The sequence below is a fragment of the Syngnathoides biaculeatus genome, chromosome 4 (genome assembly GCF_019802595.1).
Source record: "Syngnathoides biaculeatus isolate LvHL_M chromosome 4, ASM1980259v1, whole genome shotgun sequence".
NCBI classification, from domain to species: domain Eukaryota; kingdom Metazoa; phylum Chordata; class Actinopteri; order Syngnathiformes; family Syngnathidae; genus Syngnathoides; species Syngnathoides biaculeatus.
The window spans coordinates 17,043,210-17,070,846 of record NC_084643.1 but is presented as its reverse complement, the minus strand read 5'-3'; the positions used below and the strand labels follow the sequence as shown (position 1 = coordinate 17,070,846).

Genomic DNA, 27,637 nt, shown 5'->3' with positions numbered 1-27,637 from the left:
GTTGGATAGGATTAGAAATGAGCTCATTAGAGGGACAGCCAAAGTTGGATATTTTGGAGACAAGGTTCGAGAGAGCAGACTTAGATGGTTTGGACATGTTCAGAGGTGAGAGAGTGAGTATATTGGTAAAAGGATGCTGAGGATGGATCTGCCAGACAAAAGAGCGAGAGGAAGACCAAAGAGAACATTGATGGATGTTGTGAGGGAGGACACAAGGACAGTGGGTGTTAGAGAAGAGGATGCACGAGATGTTTAGATGAAAAAAGATGACACGGTGTGGTGACCCCAAATGGGACAAACCGAAAGAAAAAGAAGAAGAAGACCAAGTCCTGTCGTGTAGTCCTGGGGTGATTCTACATTCCACAAAACTTCCTCCCATGGCTTCTTGGTATAATCCAAATGGTCGATGGCAAATTTAAGAGAGGCCTTGACATGTGCTGGTTTAAGCAGGGTAACCTTCCATGGCATGCATGACTTCAAACCATGACGTCTTAGGGTTTTAAAACAGTCAACTTGGAAACGGTGGTCCCAGCTCTTTTCAGGTCATTGACCAAGTCCTGTCGAGTAGTCCTGGGCTGATTCCTCACCTTTCTAAGGATCATTGAGACCCCACAAGGTGATATCTTGCATGGGGCTCCACTCCGATTGAGATTGACCATCATGTTTAGCTTCTTCCATTTTCTAATGATTGCTCCAACAGTGGACCTTTTTTCACCAAGTTGCTGATTTCTCCGTAGCCCCTTCCAGCCATGTGGAGTTGTACAATTTTGTTTCTGGTGTCTTTGGACAGATTTTTGGTCCTGGCCATGTTACAAGTTTGTATCTTACTGATTCTATGGGGAGGACAGGTGACTTTATGGAGCTAAACACCTCACACAGGTGCATTTGGTTCAGGCTAATACAAGGAGTGGAGGTGGACTTTTAAAAGTGGACTAACAGGTCTTTGAGGGTCAGAATTCTAGCTGATGGACAGGTGTTCAAACACTTATTTGCAGCTGTATCACACATATAAATCATTACAAAATCATACATTGTGATTTCTGGATTTTTCTTTTTAGATTATCTCTCTCACAGTAAACATGCCCCTACGATCAAAATTTATACCCCTCCATGATTTCTAAGTGGGAGAACTTGCAATATAGGAGGGTTTTCAAATACTTATTTTCTTCACTGTAACATATAGCATTGCAATGTGATTCAATGAGTGGAGGATGAGTGGTTCTTACAACCAATGTCACAATTCACATACGTACTGTAAAAAACGAAGAAGCCACTGGTTCCTTTTAGGCAGCACACGGAACTTTCTATAACAATGACCGCTGCGCCACCACACTTTCTTTTTCCTAGTTTACCTTACACCTGCCCACATCAAGTGCTCTTAAAGACGTAAACTCATAATTACAAATGTTACAGTACTTACGCAGCCCATCAAAGTGTTTTATAATGACAGTGTCCACCACCGCTGCTTTAGTTCGCAACACAGTCTGAGCAACATAGAGCAAGGACGAGCTAGATATGCTGCTTATGTTTACTTTTGATATTAATGGAGAAAGTTAAAGTAGAAATGCTTGTTTTAAGATGCAATGATGTATGTATGTGAATAATCGAAGAAAAGATGGTTAAACTGGACGAGATTTTTTCTTTTCGATTGTGAAAGGTCTTTTCTGAAGCCATAGTAGAAAGTGCAGGATGAGATGGCGTGTAATTCTAAAATTCCATCTTGGCACAGCCTGATCCAGGATGAAAGCACAGACAATACAGTTCACAAAAAGCTAATTCTGTATTTTAAATAAAGTGGTGACTTGGTTCTTGAACACAATCCATTCCAGATGGCAGGGTTGAAACCAAAATGTTCAAAAACCGAAGCACGTTTTCCCATTACAATGAATGGAAAATGAAATAATGCGTTCCAAGCCGAAAAAATAGTTTTTCTTAAGTGATTTTTTTAGCTTTTCCTGATAATAAACTGCATAGTAGGAATACATGTATAGTTTAAATACTTTATATAATTAAATCCTTTAAGAAATATATTTATTTTTTGCTTAAAATGTATGCTTTAGCCTAGTAAAGTATGTAAGGCCGGGAGTGCATTGCCGTATCTGTAGCAACTCGCTCTACAGCCTTGTAAAACTATTTTTATTAACAAAAGTGCAGTGTAACTTTAAAAAAGCAATAATGAAGGGGAAAAAACAGACAAACTGTTTTTTATTTGCACAGAAAGTACGTAACATTAAAAAAATTGCAACTCGAGGTAGGGTTAATGGAGTAAAAGAAAATGACACAATGAATGAATCTAATGTCATTTGTTTCTGCTGTCTTATAAGCACTTTTCTGAAGTGGGAAGGGGGACCCGTGTTACCCTTTTGGGCTGTGCCCGGCCAAGCCCAATGGGTGCAAGCCCGGCCACCAGGCACTCGCCTTCGAGCCCCACCTGCAGGAGTTCTGTTCCTATGCTGGTAATGTAACTCTAATTTCGTTATAAGTCAGAGTTCACCATTAAAGTCAGAATTTACGTCAAAATACTTTGTATAACAAACAAATAAATTGAACTAAAAGGATAAGATGCTGTACTTACCATTACCGCTGAGAAGTGGATGGAGAACAAGAGGAGGCTGTGCTTAGCAATTGCAAAGAAATTTGGTCCTCAACCCGTAACATAGTGTAAGTAGCCACTCCATCTCAACAAGTATCAAAGAACGTTGCTTTGTGATCACTGTAGCTGACATAGGAACAGAACCTTTCGCATGCGCTGCAGTACGGGTTTTGTCTTCAATAATTGTCTCCATGGTCAACTGACTGTAGCCTAGCTCATTACCAATCTTTGTTGGTGTCTCTCCTTTCTCCGATCTTTTTATGATCTTGAGCTTCGTTTCCACAGTAATGGATTATCTATTGGCTGCAGAAGCATTGGCAAAAGACACAACTTTCTTCTTTGGGGCCACAATGTCTAAAAAGGTGGGTGAAAATGCAAAAATATTCCCCCACACAAACACAGATGAGCGCTATGCACATTAGCAAGAAAAAAGAGCGGGCAGGTGTTGTAAAGTCGAATTGTTTTAACCTGAATACTCCCTGTAGATGGATGGATGGAAACAGATGTTTATGGAGAAAACCCATGCAGGCTCAGGGAGAACATGCAAACTCGACACAGGCAGGGCTAGGATTTGAACCCCAGTCCACAGAGATGTGAGGCAGACACTCTAAGCAGTCGTTCACCGTGCTACCCATTGGTAAGCAAACACAAAAAAAGAATTCTGAAACGGAATATAAATGGAGGGCACGGTAAAGAAACTGGTTAGAGTATTATTGTATTGTCGAGTAGCCCTAAAGACTGGTGTTAAAATCCCCGTCCCGTCGGTGTGGAGTGTGCATATTCTCCCCGTGCTTGCATGGGTTTTCTCAGAGTACTGCAGTTTCCTCCCGCATCCCAAAAAAAAACGTGCATTAATTGGACAGTCTAAACTGCCCTTAGGTGTAACTGTGAGTGCGAGTGTTGCCTGTACTTTGATAGGGTGGCAACCAGTTCAAGTACCCCGCCTCCTGCCCAATGACAGCTGGGATTGGCTCTAGCACCCCCTTGACCTTTGTGAGGATAAGCGGCTCAGAAAATTGACAGACGGAATAGAATAGAAAATAACTATTGTCACTGTCACAGGATCAATGAATATTAATTTGGCATCTCATAATTTGTAGCATTGACGTAAAACAGAAGCACAAAATCAAGAAGACAGAAGATACACTTACCAACGTTTGGGAGGATTTTGATATTAGTATGTTATAGTGTAGTCCTGTCATTTCTATTCATTGTCCTCTAAATGGAACTTTAGCATTTTGTGTCACTTGGTATTTTGGCACTGGGTTTTTTTTTCCGGGGTTTTGTTTCCTTTTGTAAAAGGCGTCCTGTTACTTATAATGTTAACCAGACCTCATGTGTGTTTAGTAAATCAATGTTGGACGAGATCATTCAAACACTATACTAATGGCTTCGCAACAATGAAATACTTCATTACATGAGCTACAGCTTAACTATATGCAAAGAAAACATCACAGCACACTGAGAAGCAACATTACAAGCCATGGTACATTAGCTGCATAGCTTCTGGATGTGACACAGCTGTTTGATAATTTTTTCTAATCTTTGTTAAAATGCAGTACATTGTAGTGAAGTTGGTTTAATGTGAATCTGTCATCGTAGTCTGACGGCCGACAAGCAATGTATAAGCCCTTCTTTAAACATGACTGCCTTAGTTAGGAATATCAATAATTACCCTCACTTACATTTATGTACTGTATTTGCTAGTCCATTCCCATAACTTGTAAGCAACCTCTTTGCCCATCAGCGGGGGCGGAGGACATCTAGGTGCCAAATCCCTATGTAGAACCCAAGTGCGTTTTAGTTTTAGGTCACCAACTGATGGCTGCACAAACTCATTTATACGACAACGAGTCTGCGTATCATCAGGAAGTGGTGAGACAGGAGCTTGGGTGTGGTCAACAAAACCTAGTGTTGAACACGCTAAAGACTGTGGAGATGATTGTAGACTTCAGGAGGGAACCTTCACCACAGCTGCCCCTGACACTGTCCAACACTCTTGTGTCAACTGTCACAACCTTCAAGTTCTTGGGAATTACAATCTCAGGGGACCTGAGGTGGGGGACGAACATCAACTCCATCCTCAAAAAAGCCCAGCAGAGGATGTACGTCTTGCGGCTTCTGAGGAACCACAGCCTGTTACAAGAGCTGTTGAGACAGTTCTACATAGCGGTCATCCAATCAGTACTGTGTACCTCCATCACAGTCTGGTTTGGGGCCACCACAAAAAAGGAACGGACAATCAAAACTGCTGAACGGATTGTCAACACCACACTACTCACTATAGAGGGCTTGCACGCAACACGAACTAGGTCCAAAGCAGGCAGGATCCTTTCGGACCCTTCACATCCTGCCCACCAGCTCTTCCAGCTCCTTCCGTTGGGAAAACACTACAGATCAATGAATCATGGAACGTACATGGAAGCGATTGCGGCCACACTTACTCGTACCCAATGTAAACCTCTGCAACAGACGTTTTTTTTAACACGCATTGTTCTCAAATGAGCCAACTGGGCATGGTAAATAGTTTTTGGTAATTTGGGATTGAGAAGAATAATTCCTACCTGAATTGAAGCGATTGCTACACAGGCGTGCGCGTATTTTGGTTGGCCACCATCCATCATGTTTAATTGCCGAAATCCAGTGATATTTTCTGGGTTTTTCAGCTGGCATTCCATAGAATGAACTCTTTGAATATCTGTCTCATCTGTTGTGACAACCAACAACACAACAGGTCTCTGGTTTTGTAAATATTTTCCTCCGGTTCAATGTCTGCTGCAATATCGAGCTGCTCTGTTTGACCCGCAATATGCCTTGGTGAAAATGGTGACGTGCATGAGCTCTATACTCCATGTAAATACTGTATGATAAAAACTAATGTGATAAAAACTGCTGATTCCCTCCCCCCATATTTCCTTTATCTTGATTCTACTACAGTCTGTGTACTTTCTTTGATATGAATTATGAAACCTTAATGGGTTCTTTCCATCTTTGTTTAACTTAACACGGTGACTTGCTTATTCCTGATACCTGCTTCCACTTTCACTCCTATACTCAATGCTCATTACTATCATCATACATCTCAGCGCTTTAGTATTGTCTCATTAAAACATCAGAAAGGCAGGAGCTCCAGGAAGAGAATTTGGTCTGGGTCGTTGTCCAAGTGACCCTCCCTGAGGACTTAACCCATGGTATCCCTCCTCTCTGCTACATAATGGATGAAGGACAGACATTGGAAGGGAGGAGGAGTATAGTCGCAGGGCCCTTATTACTTTGTGATTCATTTTTAATGAGGTAAACAGGTCTTTGCAGGTCACCCACAAGCTCACACAGACCCATGGCTGGTGGTGTGTTTTCACCACCATCTTATTACTGCCCACTTTGACATCCTCGATTGCTATAGGGGCTCCATAGCATAATTGGGTCGCACTGTCATTGAGAGATCATGTCTCACTTCTCACATTCTCTATGCTCCAGGTTAGACGGCACCAATTATACGGAGTCAAGAAAGCCTTATTTCAGCTGCTCCAGCCAACTTTTCATAGTTTTACTCTGTCTGTCGATTAAGTTGGAGTGAAAAACTGGGAACCCAACATTGTAATTTAGTTCTACGTAGGTATGTGATTGAATTTTGTCCCTGAAAAGATTGGTTGTTTTATAAACTAGTGAAAATTTTAAATATGAAACATTTTTGAATTTTTTTTTCTCATTTTAGGTTGTTATTGACAAACCCAAATTCATTCCAGTAAAGTTGGGAGATTGTGTAACATATCACAACATAATGCAATGATTTGCAAATCCTTTTCCGACTTTTTTCCAATCAATGGAAAAACGAAATATTTAATGTTCAAACAGATGAACGTAATTGTTGTATTGCATTTATTTCATTTATATCACTTTGAATTTAATTCCTGCAACATGTTCCACAAAAGCTTATACGGGCAACAAAAGACTGGGATGGATGAGTAATGCTTTAAAAAAAAAAAAAGGTGACCCAGTTAACTGGAAACGGGCAAATGTCATGAAAGGCTCAATGGTTCACAAGCCAGGATGGGGTGATGTTCACAGCATTGTGAACAATTGCATCAGCCCAAAGTCCTGCATTTTAACAACTAAGTTTCTCGATGTAATTCAATTAAGGGATTTCATCATTTACCACACATAACATCTGAAAAGATTCTGTGAATCTGGAGAGTTTCATGCAGGTAAGCAGTGAGGCCAAAAACCTACAATGAATGCCTATGACATTCGATGCCTCGGGTGGCACTGTAATGACACTGTCAATATTATCTAAAGGATTTTTGATTGTTTGCTCAGGAACACTTCAGAAAACAATTGTCCAAAAATATTTTGTCGCTACATCTACAAATGCTACATTCTTCTCTGGGCCTGTGTTCATCTGAGATGGGCTGGCGCAAATTGGAAAAATGTGCTGTGTCTTATGAGTGCACATTTTATTTGAGATAGTCTGTGTCACCCCATGTAATGGTGAGTGACACAAAAATTGGTCCCTTAAAAAAATTTGATGACTGGTGACCTTAATGGCTGTCATGTGGGGCATCAACCCTGCTCAGTTTCATTGAAAGTCAATGTACAGGTATGCTTTCATCAGGTGGAGAACTCCTACAGCAATTCCTTATTTCGCTTTGTGAGGCTTTGAGGGAAGGAGACAGAAAGTGAGAGTGACAGGAAGGTGAGAAGAGGACCAGATGGTGAGATGCAAGGACTACAGTGACACTCTTTTAAAACAGGTGCTCTCCATAGACAAGCTTTCAAAGCATTATATCATCTAAATAATATTGTTATAGCCAGAACTCAGATTTCCCCCAGAGAGCATAGATATCCTGCTTCTCCCTTTGGGAACTGGGGTGAGAATGAATTTAGTGCCCCTCAAGTTGGTCCATCCATTCATCCATCCATCCATCCATTTTCTTAGCCGCTTATCCTCATATGGGTCGCAGGGAGTGCTGGAGCCTATCTCAGCTGTCAACGGGCAGAAGGCAGGGTACACCCTGAACTAGTTGCCAGCCAATCGCAGGGCACATCAAGACAAACACCCGCATTCAAAATCATACCTAGGGGCAATTTAGAGTGTCCAATTAATGTTGCATCTTTTTGGGATGTGGGAGGAAATCGGAGTGCCCGGAGAAAACTCACGCAGGCACGGGGAGAACATGCAAAGTCCACAGAGGTGGGTCCAGGATTCAACCCGGGACCTCAGAACTGTGAGGCCAACGCCGGCGTGTCATTGAATTTTTTTTTTTTTTTTTTTGTCACCCAAAAGATGTGCTCCATATGTGTCATTGTGCTGTATAGGATTAGTGAAGATTATTTCTGCCTGACTGGCTACAGGAGCTCTCAGCAACAAGATGAGGATCATTTTCCCTGCTGAGAAAAACTCTGCTCATTCAGCATGGAACAGTCTTCTCACATAAACACACATGAAAAACGGTCAGACCGGATCATCACTCACATAGCACATGCATATTTTGACATGTGGCGCATTTACCATTGGAAATTTTAAAACACGGTTGGAAGAACATTTATTGTCTGTGTATAGCTTCAAATTGATTCGTTACACTGGTGTGTGTCACACACAAGAAAGCAAAGATGGTGAGAAAAATAATCCCCATTTCAACTACGGTATTGTCCAGGCAATAAGGCACACTTTTTTTTTAATTGTTTTGCTGGTCCAGTGTCTTGTGGTTTATAGTGTGGAAAATACAGTTTATGCTACTCCCCACTGAAGCTCAGTCTTATATATGTATATATACATCTGTGTAATTACCTTATGAGTGCAATGTTACATTCCGTCTGTTATGTTTTTTATATTTATTTTATTTTACTCTCATCTGAAAAGTAGCCAGGAATAAATGGCCAAAAGTGAGTTGTGGAAATTTGTTTGGTAGCTGAGGTGACATATTTTTTTTATGTATTCATCAATTGGTTGGGAATAAATCATATGATGATAAATTATGTTTATGTTTGGTTGGACCTGGGAAAAGCACTACCCCCCCTCCCCCTCTGAAATTGAGCTGAGGCTGTCTCATTTCAGTCACTGCTTTAATGTCCTTGAACGCTATGCTAATGTTGGGTGTGCCTTCACTCTTATCTCACATACTATTGGCTCGCTACTACAATTAGTAGCTAATAGACCGCAAACAACCCACCACCTCCATCCATCTCTTCACCCACTTCTCACACCTATCCCTCTCCTCTCTCCCTCTCTCTCTCTGTCTCTCTCTCTCTCCCTCTTTCCAGCCTTGAGCCATCCCGTTTCAGCTCTTTCGCTTTCAGTCACAATGCTATGAAGAGGGTGAATGGGTGGGGGGCGTTTAAAAGAGAGCAGTAAGTGGGAGTGGAGTCTGACCGCAGAGGGTCCACTGTTTAGGAGAAAGGGAGTTCTCGCTTTCATTTGCGCTCTCTCTCTCTCTTTCTCTTTCTCTCTCTCTCTCTCTCTCTCTCTCTCTCTCTCTCATTTAAGACACACTCTGGACCCTCTCACCCTCTGTCTTTCTCTCTTTTCTCACTGGCAGAACAACATCAGCAATCTCTCTAGGTAGATACCAGTAAATACTGAAAGAGAGGAGAGAGAAGCAAGAAGATGACAAAGCTGTCAGTGCTCTGAGAGGTGCAGACTGCTCCTAGGCTTGTCTGATAATCTGCTATTCACTACCGCTTGAGCAAAGATCCCCAGACCAGAGAAGAGCCTGTGGGCATTGTGCAGGGGGTAAGTTACCTTCTTTACCCGTATGCAACATTAATATTGCTCAAGGAACACAAGTGATTGATTTGATCCAGATAAAAAATATACATTTGCAAAGTTTGAAACATTTCGCAACTGTGAAACCAGAATCACATATATGCTGTGAATATCAAAACATCATTGCCAATGTTTGCCTTTTTTTTTTTTTAACAAAGACATTTTCTACTAGTTTGCTACCATTCTGAGAGTGTATTGTGGCTCATGTGTAGTTGTATAATTAGCAAAGATTGACATGCGGCTCTATAATTCAAATAGTAGTAAATTGTATCTTTTGTCCACTTGTTTAGACAATGTGGTAACTATAACTTGTGCTCTTGAATGTTCAATGAATGTATTGCAAAAACAGACTTTATCTGCTTTTTTTTCAATATTATAACCAGTTGAGGACTCTAACCGCATACACATTAGTGCCAGCTGTTTACTGATATACTTTTTCATTTTTGTCTTGCTGTCAGAAAAGGTGTTGTCTTGAAGGTGAAAAGTACCTGTGACAGTAGCTGTGTTATTGTTGTGTGTATGTGTAGTGTTTCTCAAGAACTGGGCCGTGGCACACTACTGTGCCGTGGCCTCGTATCTGGTGTGCTGTGGGAACTCATCCGATTTCAACTAATTGGGAAAAATGAATCCGCAGATAATGTGCAGTGCATTCAATACGCTTCTATAATAGTAGGTGGCAACAGGTAGCTAATTACTTTGATTAGTGATTAGATTAGTGATTTGAAATGTGTCAGTTGGTGGTGACAGCCGCATTGTTGCTAGTGAAGCTATACAGTGAGAGTGATGGAGAGGTTTTTGAAAAGGAAAGATGCTCACTCACAATTGGACTCTGGACAAAATTCGGACTCAGATGAACCCCCCAATATGAGAGCCGGTCAAAAGAAACCAAAGATGGTTTGCTCGTGGAAAGTCTCTGGCGTGAGGCAATATACCAAAAGCTATCTTTCATTTGGATTTACTCTCACTGGGGAGCCAAAGATTATGACTCCGTTATGCCTGCAGGCATCCAAAGTTTAGTTCAGTAGTAAGTTAGCATTGCAATTTGACGATTCTACTGATCTTAGTGGACATGACCAATCCTGGCAAATGTGCAGTTTGGGGGTGAATATGCAATAAGAGAAGACTTTTTTTGCAAGCCATTGCAACAAAAAAAACAACAGGACAGGAACATTTTCAGCGTCTGTCTGAATATCTTGAACAAAGTGGACTTACGTGGGAAAACTGCATGTGTGTCTGCACTGATAGAGGGGCAGCCATGGTCGGACGCATCAAAGGCTTTGTAATCAGAGTGAAAGAAAAAGATCCCCAATATGATTGTTACACACTGCTTTTTACACTGTGAGCCCCTTGTAGCCAAGATCTTACCAGCAGACCGTGTTCCTGTGTTGGATGATGCTGTGTGCATGGTGAACTTTGTAAAATCACGACTCATGGAAAGTCGCATATTTGCATTTTTATGTGAGGAAATGGATGCAGAACACAAAGCCTTATTGTTACATACGGAGGTGAGGTGCTTGTCCCGTTGCAAGTAACCAGTCTGTGTTTATGAACTGCTGAAGGAAATAAAAGTGTTTCTGACAAATGAGTGGTCCGATTACGCAAAACTATTCGTAACTGATGAGTGGTTTGCAAACCTGGCATACCTGGCTGACATTTTTCATCATCTGAATGAACTGAACACATGTATGCTAGGCTGAAATGAAAACCTTTTTACAAGCACAGATTAGATCAATGGATTCTGCTCGAAATTGCAATTCTGGAAACAACGTGGAAAATGGAAATTTTGAAATGTTCATACTCACCATGCAATGGCAAAATGTCAACACAGCATTATGTCAGATAATAGTGAAACGTTCAAAATCACCTGAGGAGAAGATGTTATTTTATTTTTCTTCAGCCTGCATTCAATCCCTTGACTGAGTAAGAGACCTATACCGTACAGCACTGGTTGGTGGAAGGGACATGACTTTACAGGAACAGGAGGGAGTAACTGAACTGAGACAAGATGGTACTTTAAAGCTAAGCTTTGCTGATATACCTTCGGACAGTTTTTGGTTGGCTACTGCCAATGAGTACCCCATTCTGTGAAACAAAGCGACTTTGGCATTGCTCCCATTTTCCACAACATCTCTGTGAGGTGAGTTTTTCACGCCTGACTACTATCAGAAATTAAAACCAGAGAGAGACTAAGACAGATTGAGAAAGAGGTTTGCTTATGTCTTTCATCGATTCCTGCCACAATATCAGCTCTATGTTCATCCAAACAGTGTCACATTAATTTAGGAAAATATAATCATTATATGTATTTTGTTTGTGTCTGTTTGAATTTTATTCACTATGCTTTGGTGAGAACAACTGCATATCATTCTTATGGGCAACAGAGATTCATTTTAAAAAAAAATTTTGAATGAAAAAAGTGGCGGCACGGTGGATCAGCTGGTAAAACGTCGGCCTCAGAGTTCTGAGAACCCGGGTTCGATGCCGGCCTCACCTTTGTGGAGTTTGCAAGTTCTCCCTGTGCCTGCGTGCGTTTTCTCCTTCCACATCCCAAAAACATGCAACATTAATTGGACATTCTAAATTGCCCCTTGGTGTGATTGTGAGTGCGGCTGTTTGTCTCCGTGTGCCCTGCGATTGAGTGGCAACCTGTTCAGGGTGTACCCCGCCTGCTGCCCGTTGACAGCTGGGATAGGCTCCAGCGCTCCCCGTGACTTTCGTGAGGATAAGCGGCAAAGAAAATGGATAGATGGATGAAAAAATTGTGCCTTGGCTCAAAAAAAAAATTGAAAAACACTGCATTAGCAGATGATTTGGTGAAAGATCAGAGGGTGCTACTGTAGGTCTCTGTGCATGTATGTATGCGTGTGTGTGCGCATGAGTGTGCACATGACTGCGTGTGTGTGTTTTTCATGTGTATGCCCAAGTGTGTGTTCTGTTTGCCAGAATAAGTCCAGATGTATACTTTATGGTACATGGCAGCAGACAGTGGGCTTGTGTAACCCAGGAAACAGACAGCTGCTTTACATTATATGCCGCCGCTTGGTTCCTCTCCCAGATCTCCAGCATAGACACTGCAGGCTGTAAACTAGCAGCTTCACGGACACACACACACACTGACTGTTCTTTCAGTGTAATTCCGTATCTCAAATTTCCACCTCAGCAGAATTTGTTATTTACTTCAGTCCCAGGGGGAGAATCCAAAATGGTAAGCAGGCATGATTGTTAAAAAAAAAAAAAAATACGGGAATTTTTAAACAAGCTCTGGCTATTTGTCAGTACAAATCAGTTGGATTGTATGTATCAGGTTTATGTGTAGATTTGTAATTTTATGTTGTACATTTAGGCTCAGTAATTTATCAGAGTAGTGGCCACTGTGGTCAGAAGGAATGATTGGATAATGATGAATGCTAATATTGCTGCTAATCCAGACAACTCATACCTGGCAATACTAAGTCAGCAGTCCTTAAATTATTAGTCAGAGATAACCTATATTTGCAAAAGAACATTGCATTTTACATTACAGTACATTGCTGTCATCCATTGTGAATATAAGGAACATATTCATAAATGTGTCTAGATAATGTTTATTTTATTGGAGCATTTGTTTAGTATTAATCTTTAAAATCCAAACTTCCATATTAAAAGACATTTTGAAAGTTTTAATGTAGCATTATATGAAGCACTTTTATTATAGCTACACTACCCTGAAGCTGTTTGCGTAAAGTCATGGCGTAAAGTTAAGAGCCTTGGGGAGAGGAATTATAATAAATGGACGTGGGAAGTGATGGAAGATACCCACAAGATACCAGAGTATTGTGTGCTGCATGCCAATCATGTTTGGTGAAATCCAAATACAAGAAAGGAGCATGTCAGTGTTCGGCAGCTGTAAATAAATGCTCACTGAGGTTTTTGTACAATTAAACTGAAATATCCCGCAGATATATCTTCTCCAATTTTATGGCACTATTTTTAAGCAACACCAACTCAGCTCTCTGTTTACATTGTGATAACTTCAGTATAGCATGTGCATTATCCATTCATAGGTGGTCTTTTGGGATTATTTGGCTACACGTGAGTAGGCACTGTCAGACAGTGACATGCAGCGTAACGACGAGTGGGAAATGGGTCATTGTTTGGACAGCTGTTAGCTCCCTATGGCCCGTGCCCTACAAAGCTCAATGAGAGGATGGTTTTAACCCCACTTAGCTCCTTCACTGGTGATGGAGCACAAACAGTAATTGTGGATATGCATGACAATTCATGATTGGAAAGACCCAGGAATAATGAAATTCAATCAAACTTTTGAAGAAAGTTCTTACATGGCTGCAGACATTTTGGCGGATTCTTTAAAATGTATTTGTGGTTGTTTGGATAATTTCACGTGGATTATACTATTGCTGTAAATATATTACCAGCTGTGAACCAGATGGCTCCCAAAAAAGGGGGCAGACCACAAGACATAAGCAACAATAAACCTCAGATCAAATGTTCATTGTGGAGCCTCTCATAATTAAGTTTATTGATAAAATTGTCGATCAGAATGTCGTTGATCAATCAGAAATTGTGTATCTGCTGTCTTCATTCATTCATTCAATTCATTTTCCCTACCAGTTGTCCTCACTAGGGTCTCAGCCGTGTTGGAGCCTATCCCAGCTGACTCTGGGCGAGAGGCTACACCTTGAACTGGTTGCCAGTCAATCACAAGGTACACATAAAAAACAACCATTCACACTCAAATTCCCACCTACAGGCAATTTCGAGACTTCAATTAAACTACCATGCATATTTTGGGATGTTGGAGGAAACCAGAGTACCCAGCGAAAACCCACCCAGGCAAGCGGAGAACGTGCTAACTCCACACAGGCGAGGTCAGATTTGAACCCCGTTCCTCAGAACTATGAGAGAGATGTGTTGACTAGTCGCCGTCCGCGCCGCCTTTAACATGTCCTCATGATTGAATAATGACTCAATGAGAAATGTTATTCAGCATTACAGAAAAGGGGAACATTTTCAACAACTGATATAATAAGTTGGAATGGAGAAATACCCTGTAGAATTTTTATGAGCACACTTTAAAAGAAAGCAACAAAAAATATATTTGATTATTTTATTGTTCATGCATTAAAATGATTATTTCTACATGGAGATTAGTTTTGTAAACATATTGCTATAGTCTCTGCAAGGTATTTAAAAATATTAAACTAGTTTGATTAAAAAATGAATGAATGAATGTCAAAAATATTAGATTTGTAATCAGGACATTTGACAGATCATTGAGTTATACATCCTGACTTCATTTGACAGTAACCATGATTTAATCCTCCCATGACTTTGGGATCAAGCGTACAATGGAACAGCATTTCCAGACAAACCTACACAGATCAGTCACCACCATCCAACAAAGTATCACTATGTTTAAACCATCCCTGATGGGTTGGTTCCTCAAATAATGTCACTCTGATGTTCATGTGTAAAGTAAAAACAATGGAAGTCTTGAAACACTGATATTCAGGATGGCTTTGTATTGGTCAGCCCACAGCAAACACGCGTGTCAAGCTCTTGACTGTGACACTGTGCCTCCATTGGCAACTTTACACATTGCAATATATACACCACGTGGAACTTGGAAGGACGGGTCTCCTTTTGAAAGGGGGCAAAAGAAAAAATATTTGGGGGGGAGCCAATGGAAGCCAATGAGCAGCAGTCTTTATGCACTGGGGTCATTAGACTCATACAAGTATCTGAATGCATGACACTCCCAATTGGGACATGCAACACACTTCAGGGTTTCATCACCGACAAGGACTAACAGATGTCCCAGTATCACTGCCAACTTACTCATCGGTTTTCTAGAGAAAAGAGAATCACTTCTGCTATCTTGTTGGAATGGAAGTCATGAACAGGTTTTCAATAATAAATGGTAAAGATACAATATAAAATGGAAAATGTCCATCCATCATGAATTCATTATAGTGTGTTTGGATTGTGGTATTTTCTTCTGCAGAGTTTAAAATGGTTTACTTGGGAAGCAGCTAGAAAGATGAATTGGGTCACTGAGTATATTCGGTGATGGGATCTCTCAGCTTGTCAATCATTTGGGTCTTACTGTTGGACTTTTCACACAAATCTATCATATATCAGGCCTCGATGCTACTCGCGCTCTAAATACACTTGTCTGAGCTTAAAGTGTCATAGAAGTTACAACTCTGCAAAATAACTTCTCAGCGATTCCTGCATCCGATTATTATGTGAAGGAATGCCTCGGTGTATGTTTAGAGAAGTCCTACAACATCATCTTACGCCATTAGCTTGTTACTGTAGGCAGCCAGGTGGATGCCAGATTTTCATGGAAATTATAGTGCATAAAGAAAGCTGGTGGAGGACTGGAGAGAACAAAGATCTACGTAATTACATGTCTTTCAACAAAACAGCAGGTGGATGTGGAAAAACACTGCACAATGTTGCCCATCCTTCTACCACACAGCGAAAACACGAATAAGTTGGATCCTATCCTCTTAAAAAGCTGATAAATAATGACTTGCATCCAACCCTTCCATCTGGACCCAATGAAAACAGAAGCTGTAGACAGAGGCACTGCAGGGAAAGAGACACAAAGAATATTGATGGGCCTCACAGCGATAAGTCATCAAAATAACAATACAATACAAATGGAATTGAGCTGTCATTTCTGCACGGTTGACCTAGTGAGACACTGCCATTCGGTTTACATCCTCCATGTTGTACTGCCAAAGTGAAATTTTTTTTTTTTTCTTAAAGAATCATTTTTTTGGGGATGCTATCATTTAGGCATGTTAACTGAAGCTTTAGTTCACGCCAGCTGGCCCATTAGGGCTCAGTCTTGGCAGTGACGGAACGTCTGAAACTGACACATACAGTGATTCTCCTGCATGGTATCTTAGATCCAATGGGTTCAATTCTTATCAGCTACGAGCACACTACTCCCCACGACTCTCTTCTTATCTGTGTCCCAGAGTTTAAAATCGATGAGAGTAGCCTCAGTTCGATGGGATCTTTTGGCAAAATTCCCTTTCATCTCATCGTCTGTTGGGCAAGTCAAACCATTAATAATACGTTATCATAGGAGGAAACATGATAGCAGACAGGCACCTGCATACGTAAAGCCCAAATTGCTCAAACACCTGCCAGTTTTTCCTCGATGGAAAAAGAGCTGCAGTGTTTTTTTTTTTTTTTTTATCATTCATCAATATTTAAAAAAAAATGAAAATTACCCTCTTTCTCATCACTTTCACCCAAAGGGTTTTGATATTTGGGAGACATTTGAGTCCTTGAAATAATTGTATATATCTTCACCGCCTTATTTATTTGGGCTGAACTAGAGGCACTTTTAATTTTTCCAGATTTATGGTGACTTCCATTTAATATTAGTTAGAAAGTGACTGCTTGATTCTGAACACAGTCACATCGCCCATTTATAAGAATGGTGTGTGCTTGTGCAACATTATCTCAGTTTGTAGAACTTTTGCTTCCCCCTCTCAAAGCTTAATTTGTTTTATCTTGGCCTCTTTTTTGGATGTCACAACAACTTGACATTTGAACATGGGTGTTTTTATATCATCTCCCTTTCACCTCCTGTGTATAGAAACTGTAGTTTTTACTGTGTTGGATTGTGTTAACAGAAATAAATATTTAAGTTAAATGTAAATATCATCTATAATTTAAATATATGAGTGAAAACTTTTTTTTTTAATTGTCTCAATAATTTTGGCTCTTTTTTTGGGCTTGACCACAGGCTGCCGAAAATGTCTGTCCATGAATCTGATAGCAAGAGTATTTTATTTACTCCCTTTAGTACAGGGGTGACCAACCAGTCAAGGATGACCTGACAACACAAAAAAAAAATACACTTACTGAGTTGTAAGACAATAGGGCAATAGGTCTGCTTGAGTAGCTTTATTAACTCCTCTGGACATTCAAAATCAACATGTGCTTCCCCGGTCGCTGTTACTAAACTTTTCGCTACTTTCACTCACACCTGCCCTGAACTCTTGCGCAGTCTGGTCTCACTCACACATCGACACACACGTCACACATACTGAGCGTGTTGTCACAATACCTGTAACAACCGTAGTAAACTCAAGCAAAGCGTGGACGCAAATACTGTAATAAATGCAAGCAAAGCACATTCGCAATTACTGTAATGAACTCACGCAAAGTGTGCCCGCATGCACATTAAAAAAACAGATCTTCGATATGCTTTTGTGCCTTCACGAGACCCACATGAAAACAGGCAAAGAGCCGCAGGTTCGCCATCCCTGCTCTCGTCAGTTGTTAAAAATGAAAGGATGGGGGAAAAACCGTTTCCAGTTGGTGAAGGTGATGAAGCTCATTGTTAATGGAAACCATGACAGCTGTGAATGATTTCATTTTTTTAATCATCATTATTGAAGAGACAATCAGCGAGTTGGCTGTCACTATTCCTTATCTTACCTTTTCAGGGAATCTGTCCAGTCATATTCTCCAACAATGCATAATTTTGTCCAAGAACACCAGTGATCTTTTTTTAATGCAGGTGTCAATGGTTTTTGTAGTTCGGCACAACAGCGACAGCCACATCTGTCATAACAGTCAAAAAGAGAACTTGCTCCTCCAGAGCGTGTGGTGATAAAATGTACAAAACCTCTTTTGAGAAGCAGTATTAAACTAAGCCATCAATCACGATGGAGCAGTCCACTCAAGCTATAGTATTCTTCTTGGGAATTAATTTCTGCCTTTGTCTGTGTTATCATAACTCACAGTCGTAGTGCTGTCCTCAGCAACTCACTATCTCTCCAGCTATGACCTTGGTAGAGATGCAGGAGCCAAATCAATACTCTTCTTCTCTAACTGCAGGTTTATTTCACCTATCAGGAAGGTTGACCATGCTAGATTTATTTATCAGCAAATCAGTTTTAGGGGGGAAATGGAATTGGTCTTCAAGTTATGGCCAGAGGTGGTAATGTGTTTATTTGTATTTGTTCATCACTGTATGATGCCATCTCAAGGTCAGAGGTGTGCTGGGCAATAATCCCACATTTATTTTCTTAGATTGGGATTGTTTACTATTGTAGGCAACTGAGTTTTTGTAATGGATGGATGACAAGAAAAGAGAAGGTTCATAAATTATTCAGAAACTAAAAGAAAACGTACATCCCATCAGATCTGTCCACAATACATTTTAGCTGTGTGGTTTTTGCCCTGGATGTAGGACAGTGGACCAATTTTACACCTTTGGCAGGGTCCTCGAGGGTGAATCAGAGTTCGCCCAATCTTTTCAATGTGCTTTGTGGAGTTGGAGAACACGCTCAACAATGTCCCTCCGGGTGTGCTTTAGGAGTAAGGGGAAACGAACCTCAAGATGTGACGACCGGTGTCAGACTTTGGTCCGTATTACCGGCAGTAAAGTCAGACTCGTTTCCTATAAGAGTTGGACACCACCAAGGCTTCCCCTTAGCACCGATTCTTTACATGTCTTTTCTGGACAGAATTTGTAGGTGCAGCTGTGGCATAGAGGGTCTCCAGTTTGGTGGCCTCAGTATTACATGTACTTTTTGCAGATGGTGTGGTTCTGTTGGCTTCATCAAGCTGTGATCTACATATCTCACTGGAGTGGTTCACAGCCAAGTGTGAAGCAGATGGGATGAAAATCAGCACCTGTAAATCTGAGACCATGGTCCTCAGTCAGAAAAGGGTGGCGTACCTTCTCTGGGTCGGGGATAAGATCTTTCCCCAAGTGGAGGAGTTCAAGTATCTTGGGGTCTTGTTCATGACTGAGGGAAAATGGAACTGGAACCGGCACAGGATCTGTAGTGATGTGGACTTTGCATTAATCCATTGTAGTAAAGAAGGACTTAACCTGAAAGGTGAAGCTCTAAGGGTGAGAAGGTCTGGGTGAGAAGCTCAGTCATCTGGGAGGAGGACTGAGTAAAGCCGCTGCTCCTCCACATTGAGCGGAGGCAGAGGAGGTGGCTGGGACATCTGATTCAGACGCCTCCCAGACGTCTCACTGGTGAAGTGTTCCTGGAATATCCTCAGTGGGAAGAGACCCCAGAGATGACCAAGGACACAGTGGTGTGACAATGTCTCCCAGCTGGCCTCGGAATGCCTCGAGATCCCCCGAAAGAGTTGGAGAGAGGGAAGTCTGGGTGTCCCTGCTACCCAACCACATGACAGGGAAATGGATGGCTGGATGAATAATCATAATTGGGTCAGATACACATAAATTTTACAATCCATTTAATGTTGTGGTTGTATTTTGTTGCCACAAAAAGAGGCAAAATATTACAATTGTAGTACAGTTGTACATACATTGCAAGCTACAAAAACTATAATAAATAAATTAATCTCTCTAGCAGTTTAAAACTGAACACAAAACTGAACATTATTATTATTAAATAATGAATATTAATTAGGTAATTGGGGCAAAACAGTGGAGCAGCTGGAAAGCATTGGCCTCACAGTTCTGAGGTCCCAGCTTTAATCCCGGAACCGCCTGTGTAGAGTTAGCATGTTCTCCCCGTGCCTGCGTGTGTTTTCTCCGGGCACTCCGGTTTCCTCCCACATCCCAAAAACATGCAACATTAATTATACACTCTAAATTGCCCGTAGGTGTGCTTGTGAGTGCGGCTGTTTGTCTTGATGTGCCCTGCGATTGGCTGGCAACCAGTTCAGGACCCCACCTCCTGCCCGTTAACAGCTGGAATGGGCTCCAGCTCTCCCTGCAACCCTTGTGAGGATAAGTGGCTAAGAAGATGGATGGATAGGTAATTGATCTTATTCACTTGTGCAAGTTGTCATCATGCCATATGAGAAGTACAGTAACCTACTAAGATCAATGTGTGAGCATGTGGGATTGACTTAATTTGAGAGAAATTCTAACTTTTGCTTGTATTATTAATTCTAAGCCTTTGGCACTGAGAATACAAATGTATATGCAAAGGCTCTAGCTGCTACATGATATGTGAGATGGTTACAGAATATTTTGGACACGAAGCATGTGATCACATGTGATACAAGTTCAACACTTAAACAAGATGTATGTTCCTTCAGGGACAGACAAGGTAATTGCAAATGTTTTTCGGTATTAGGGATGTAAGAATTATGTGAACAGACTATCTGACTTACAGATTTATAAGTGATCCGCACATGAAAGAGAACTCATATTTATTGGGATAGATTCAAATTTATTGAGATAGGCCTGTGTGAGGGAAACAGTTTTAGTTTAGTTTACACAACAGATGAAACTTTAATGTTGACACTTCAAACACGCATTCAGTAGTATGAAAATTATATTCCCACATAGATTAGTTAGAGTGTCTGCCTCAAAGTTCTGAGGATCAGGGTTCTGTGTGGAGTTTGCATGTTCTCCCAGCGCCTGCATGGGTTTTTTTCCAGGTACTCCAGTTTCCTCCCACATCCCAAAAACATGCAAAAATTGGAGACTCTAAATATCCTGTAGGTGTGACTGTGAGTGTGAATTTTGTTTGTTTCTATGTGTTTCTTCCAATTGGCTGGCGATTACTTCACCGAGTACCCTGCCACTCTCCGAGAGTCACCTGCGATAGGCTCCAACAGACTCATGACCACAGTGAGGATAAGCGACATGGAAAATGGATGGATCCTCATAGCTATATTTGTACTGCACTTATTCCCAGTAGAATGCACTTGTGTTTACAATGTTTTTAAATCATCATGCTCGTAATCTAAAGTGATCCCATACAGCAGACCTTTAACGCACCTTGCATCTTCCCGCGCTATTTCGTCATGCCTTTCAAACATCTCCACACTTTTTTTTAATATCTACAACTGACCACTAACAACGCCACTTAAACATCTGCATTCAGTGGTAGCTACAGGGAGTCCTTGACCTACGACATATCAACTTTATGGCGCCCGTGTCTCATCCGCTATTTTTCCAGAGTACCATAGTTTTCAGCTTAGCTAATGCATATTGCTGATCTGTGTTTGTGCGGCGGGAGTAGATTTGCCTTTTTAGCCCATATTTTTATACATTATGGCTCAAAAGAAGTAAGCTGGGTTTTTTTTCGCAATGCTGCTGCCGAAAGAAAAGCAATTACCATGGAAACAAACATTAACATTATAAAATGATCGGAGAAAGGAGTAACACTGATGGACATCAGTAAAGACTTGGGATTCAGTCGATCGACTGTGGTGATCAATATTAAGGACAAAGCCTGTATTTTAGCACACAGGAAGGGTTTCGCACCTATGCAGGATGCAGTGATTACAAAGCAACTTTTTTCGTGAAGGAAAAAAAAAAAGCAACAGTCTTCGATCATTGCCAAGATAGAAAGATTACTTACGTTATGGATTGAGGATCAGAATCAACGTAGGCTTAATATCCACCTAATGTTCATTAGGGGAAAAAAACACAGCATATTTTCCAAACTTTGAAAAACAGAAAGGCAAGGACGCTGAGGAGGAATTTAGTGCAAGGAAGGGCTACCTGCACGTGGTTCAACAATTATCAGCTGTCATTAAACTCTTACTTAAATGACATTATTTGTATTTTCTATCGTCCCAAACCAGTCATTAACACTTAATGTTTGACCAGCTAGCTCAACTGTTGTATTAGTTTACCGGTCTTTGTGTGATAAGTGTAGGTTGATGTTGTTGTTGTTGTTTGTGTCTTCTATCCCATGCTGGTTAACATCCTCTTTTTGAAGATTTCAGCGACAGCATAATCTATTAATCCATATTTTGTTACCTTTGGAGCGCGTTCTATTGTTTTTCAAGGAGGTGGGTACTTCATACTGGGAAGTGAGCAAAAATGCAGAGTGTGTTCCCAGATTAGCAGAAGGACCCCTCCCCCCCAAAAAAAAAGTGTTGTTTTTTTTTAAAGGAGATAAATAAAAGGCAAATGGTCTCTATTAAAATGCAGATTGCCAAATCTAAACTAGATCACTTGTCAATCATGTAGTTCAAGTCAAAGTTGTCAGGTCTCTTGGCTACCAAGTCCAAAGTCAAGTCTTTCTTATGTACTGTATTTGCCGAACAAGTCATAAATCATAAAACTGGAAACTTGAGTTGGCTTGGGTCAAGTCATTTGACTCCTGTCCCCCCATGTCCCCAATAAAGTACGGTAATCGTGCAACATTTCTGAGGCATGTGATGAAAAAATATTTATTTTGCCTTTTAAGTCAATCCATAACTTTCCTTCACCATTAAAAATCCATGTTATCATACCCTCACATACTCTCAGATCATTTCACCAGATATAACCCATACATACAAAGAAAGTAGGACAGGTTAGCTCAGGAATCAAGTTTGTGTAATAATGAGAAAGGACAAGAGGAAAAAGTATTGAACACACCAACTGGTATTTATTCCATACTTTGTTCAACAACCAATGTTTACAATGACATGTTCAAGATTGTGTGGAGAAACTAGTTGCATGCATTACTCTGGTGTGATTTTGGACCATTCCTCCACACAAGCAGTTATCAAAAATTTAAGACTCCATGGGCTTCTTTTATGGATGTTGAGTTTCATTTACTTCCATTGATTAATAATTGGATTCAAGTCAGATGATTGGCGGGGCCATTCTACCTTATTCCAGCCACTGTATAAACTCCTATCTTTACTCTTGTTCACTACATTTTCACTTCTTTTGCAGCAAATGTTTATTGCTCAGTCTCCTTAGATGGAGGAGTAATGCAATACTAAGCAGCCAGCACTAAAGTAAGAGTAAACATGTTTCTCATACTCTTTTACAGTTTGTTTAATCAATCTCTGAATAAAGCAGCATCTTGCTGGTGCCAGATTTTCCCACAAAGTTTGTCAGGGTTCCCTCATTTACAGGTCCATGTGGAGAGCAGTCACCTTTCAAAGCGGGAAAGCTAACCATTGGGCCAGAAATAAAACTTGAGCTGCAATTCAAAGCAATTTTTGGAGCCATTTTCTAGATCTCATCCCTACTTTAAGATGCTTAGACTCAGCTGTGATTCTGTACTGGTGTGCATGGACCAATGAGCACAAGCAACATAGTGTGTCAGCGATTGAGATGCTGAGAGGATTTCTGTGCTCCCCTGGGTCCAGATTCTCATCACTCCTAGCAGCATAGTTCGTTATCACATTTGCAGTTTACCCAACATGACGCTCATCTCTAGCTGTCTAATCAGGCGATTGGTGGCTGAAGCCATGGGATCCTTCCACAGTGAGCTCATCTGTCTGCTTGCCTCGTCACATGTAAAGCGGAAAGGAATGAACATGTTGCCCTGGATCAGTACCTGCTGTGTTTTAACACACACTGGCTGGTGAACATCCCCAATGTTTTTCCCAAAAGTAAGACTGTAAATTGAAGACAGAAATCCATTTATTATACTATATATGTATCCATCCACCCATTCATTTTCTGAGCCAGTTATCCTCCCGACGGTCGTGGGAGTGCTGGAGCCAATCCCAGCTGTCATTGGGGAGGAGGTGGGGTACACCCTAAACCGGTTGCCAGCCAATTGCAGGGCACATGGAGACAGACAACAGTGGCACTCACAATCACACTTAAGGGCAATTTAAAGTCTCCAATGAATGCATGTTTTTTGGGATGTGGGAGGAAGACCATGCAGGCACGGGGAGAATATGCAAACTCCACATAGACGGGTCCAGGATTCGAACTTCGATCCTCAGAACTGTGAGGCCAACGCTCTAACCAGTTGCATCACCCTGTCGTCCATATGAATATACAATACATTCTTGATGTAAAGCCCATGTCACTAGTGGCGCAGCTGTAAAGCGTTGGCCTCACTGTTCTTCACACTCCGGATTCCTCCCACATCCCAAAAACATTAATTTGACACGTTAAATTGCCCCTAAGTGTGATTGTGAGTGCGACTGTTATCTGCCTCCATGTGCCCTAGGCTTGGCTGGCAACCAGTTCAGAGTGTACCCCGCCTTCTGCCCGATGACAGCTGGGATTGGCTCCAGCACTCCCGCGACCCTTGTGAGGATAAGCAGGTCATAAAATGGACGGATGTCTTTATATTAAAAAAAAAAAGTACTGTATACTGTTCGATGAAAATACTGTTTGTAATTCATTGAGTATTGGACCATGTTTGGTCTCACTAATAATACCATTAACATCGTTACCTTAACACTCAGATTGCGGTTATCCAGTCACATTCTGAAGCACTTCTCCTCACAAGGGTCATGGCAGTGCTGGAGTCAATCCCTGCTATCTTTGGCCAGAAATAGTTGCTAGCCAATCACAGGGAACACACAAAATCATTCGCATTAACACCTCCGGGTAAATTAGAAACTGCAGCGCCCGTAGAAAACCCACGTAGGGATGAGGAGAACATCTAAACTCCACACAGGCGGGGCCAGGATTTGAACCCAGGTCCTCACAACATTAAGGCAGGTGTGCTAACCAGTCATTCACCATGTCTCCTCTTGATAAACGTTAAAAAAAAAAATCTATTGATAACACCAGTCAGTCTCAGCTCTAAGGTCGCAAATCAATCTCAAAGCATTATGCCCCTTTCACCATACCTCTCTTTTGGGGATCAGGTTTTGAGGGTTGTGTGCATTTTCTAGTATTAGTGTGGAACATGCAAGTTCTCTTGTGCAGAATTTAAACCTGTGCCAATGTTGTTGTTTTTTTGCTTTTTTTTTTTTTTTCCAGTGAAATTGACTTTGTTTATGGTGGCCGTGATTCTTCTTCAACTCATTGAGCTTTGGGTGCTGTACTGTTGGAGTCTTCTCTACAGGACAGCCATTTGTAGGGAGAGTAGCAACTGCGATTACCTTTCTCAATTTGTAGAAAATCTGTGAAACCATGGACTGATTTTAGCATTAGGATACTTTGTAACCCTTCCCACCTTTGTGCAGGTCAAGAATTTTCAATCATTGGTCTTCCAAGAGATCTTGTATGTGAGGCATTGTTCACATCAGGCAAAATAGCAAACTCAAAACTGAGTTTTTTTAGATTTTTTTTTTCATTGTTATTATTATTGATTATAATCCCTCAGAATAAATTGACTTACAGTCCTCTGTATATTCTCTGCATTTCACATGATAACAAACCAGATTACACACATGCAGACATGCAAGGACAGATGTCAGAGTAAAAGGAGTGCACAAAGTGTGCTATAGCTGTTAAGTGGGCTGAGGGGACAGTACCTTGCTTTAAGGCACCTCACCAGATACCAGGAACCCAACGAGCATTCCTTCAATAGCTAGTGTTTTTTTTTTCATTTTATATTTGTCCATAGCGGAACTACAGCCCTGGCACTTGAACTTGAAAGCCCAAGTCTTAATGATGAGCTACTGATGAGACGACTCCTTATACAGAGAGAAGTCAACTTCAGATCATGCCCACTTTGTGCAGAAATCTAATTATTTCTAATGGGTTCATACACTTTTTCTTACAACTTTATTTTTGCGCATTATGTGTGGTTGTGTGCCTCTCCTGAAGTGGTTGAAGTTAACAAAGACAGTCTTGTAATTGATTATTAATCTGGTACTGATCTAAATAAATAATACACATGGTATTAACAATCAAAAGAACAGTTTTGAAGAAGCCCTCAAAGGCACAAGCTAAGCATTTTTTCTATTAGACCTTTTAAACAAATCATCTCTCAGAGAGGTTGGGTAAAAGGTAATAAGAATCATGTTACACAACTACAAGAAGCCCCAGTGGTTGCCGGGAAGGCTGTTTGGGCATGCTGACCTGTTATTTTCCAGGTAGCTCTGAAGCTGCAGACTGGTGTGCTTTACAAGCAGCCCATAGATGGTTTAGCTGAATTACTCTGTTAGCTTTCATCTCCAGAGGAAAGAGCATCCTGCTCAACACCATGGCGGTATTGTCTTTATAATGTAGAGTCAAAAAAGACATTTTCAGACCACCGTAGTCATGCACCATCCAAATAGTAGGCAGTCATTGAACGAGATGGAAAGTGGAAAGCACTGTATTTCTCTTCTGAAAAAAGAAAACGCATATGAAGTTCCTAATAGTGTTTACTTCTGTAAGGTTAGCAAGCTGTTTTGATCCGAAGTTGGAAAATGATAAATACAATTTGAATTTATTAGACCATCTTCCAATGTGTATGCTACAACTAAATTAACACCAGTGGTAATTACAATATCCTCTTTTTGTCATGGTTAATAGACCATAATATAGAATCATTTAGTAAGTACAATATGCATGTTTAGATTGACACAACTGGTACACGTAGAATTGGCAAAATGAATGGATGCATGTTAATATTTATTCAGCATCCTGGTCAAGAAAAGAATAAATCAAATCTCCTTCCTTTTCTGTCTCCTCTCTTTTCAATGTTTTCTGTTTTGATGAAAGGTCAGAAAAGAAGAATTGGAATAATTATCTACTCCACTCTTGGTACGAGTGTAAGGTCATCATGAGGATGAAAGGCCTCATCTTGGGCTGCGTGATTGTGGCGATGGTCCTTCAGCCCGCCACTGCTGGCCTAGTAAAGAAGGTCATACGCCATCGCAGAGAGGCTCTGATGCCTAAGAAGAACCAAGAGAACCTCACACTACCAAACCCTGACCAACCAGTTGTCTTCAACCATGTCTACAACATCAATGTTCCCTCCACATCCCTCTGTTCCGTGGACCTCGAGTCACCTGGAGGCACCGTGCCCAATTACAAGAATAAGCCACTGGACATGCAAAACACTGAGTACATGGAGCACACAGTGGATGGTGACAATCAGATTGTATTTACCCACCGCATCAATATCCCCAAGCAGGCATGTGGCTGCAACAACCAGCCACCTGATATAAAAGAAATCCTAAACAGACTGGAGCTGTTGGAATCGGAATTTTCCAGTCTGAGAGAGCAGTGTGGCAGTGGGGCAGGTTGCTGTGGATCGCAAATTACTGGTAGGTTAACATGAAACACTACACAAGGGATTAGATGTAGTGTATGTGATGTAAATAAATAGATTTGAAAAGAATTACCCAAAGGCATGCATGAAAAATACAGACAAGGCTATCCATCACGACTGTTCCAGCAATTCCAACATAAACTCAAAACGTGATATCCTGGGTAAACATCTCTGATTGTAGATGTCAAATCAAAAACTCAGTGGTAAACTTTTAAATGCAAATTACTGCTCAGTTTTCTTCAGAACTGTCTACTGACAATAAAAAAGATTGTCACTGTTTCAGTTTGATACATAAATTGTACCAGGGTGTGCATTGAAATAGAGTCACTGGGTACTTCTAATCCAATGATTTCCAATTCAAGTATTGTATCAAACAGCATGTCTTCACAAAGGTGA

General features: G+C 40.9%; 1 protein-coding gene across 11 annotated transcripts in view; it reads left to right on the top strand.

The window, feature by feature from the left end:
• The window catches only part of LOC133499419 (tenascin-like), a 137,771-nt gene that overhangs the window by 61,945 nt on the left and 48,189 nt on the right, over window positions 1-27,637 (top strand). For 5 of the 11 annotated variants that reach the window (XM_061817440.1, XM_061817446.1, XM_061817435.1 and 2 more), the window contains exon 2: window positions 26,689-27,236. In XM_061817440.1, the coding sequence (XP_061673424.1) occupies window positions 26,750-27,236 (487 nt within the window). In that variant the 5' untranslated portion in view covers window positions 26,689-26,749. Of the gene's footprint in view, window positions 1-2,324; window positions 2,457-2,556; window positions 2,662-2,878; window positions 2,956-9,129; window positions 9,324-26,688; window positions 27,237-27,637 lie in introns of all 11 variants that reach the window. The other 6 variants (XM_061817441.1, XM_061817444.1, XM_061817437.1 and 3 more) reach the window with 3 other exon arrangements.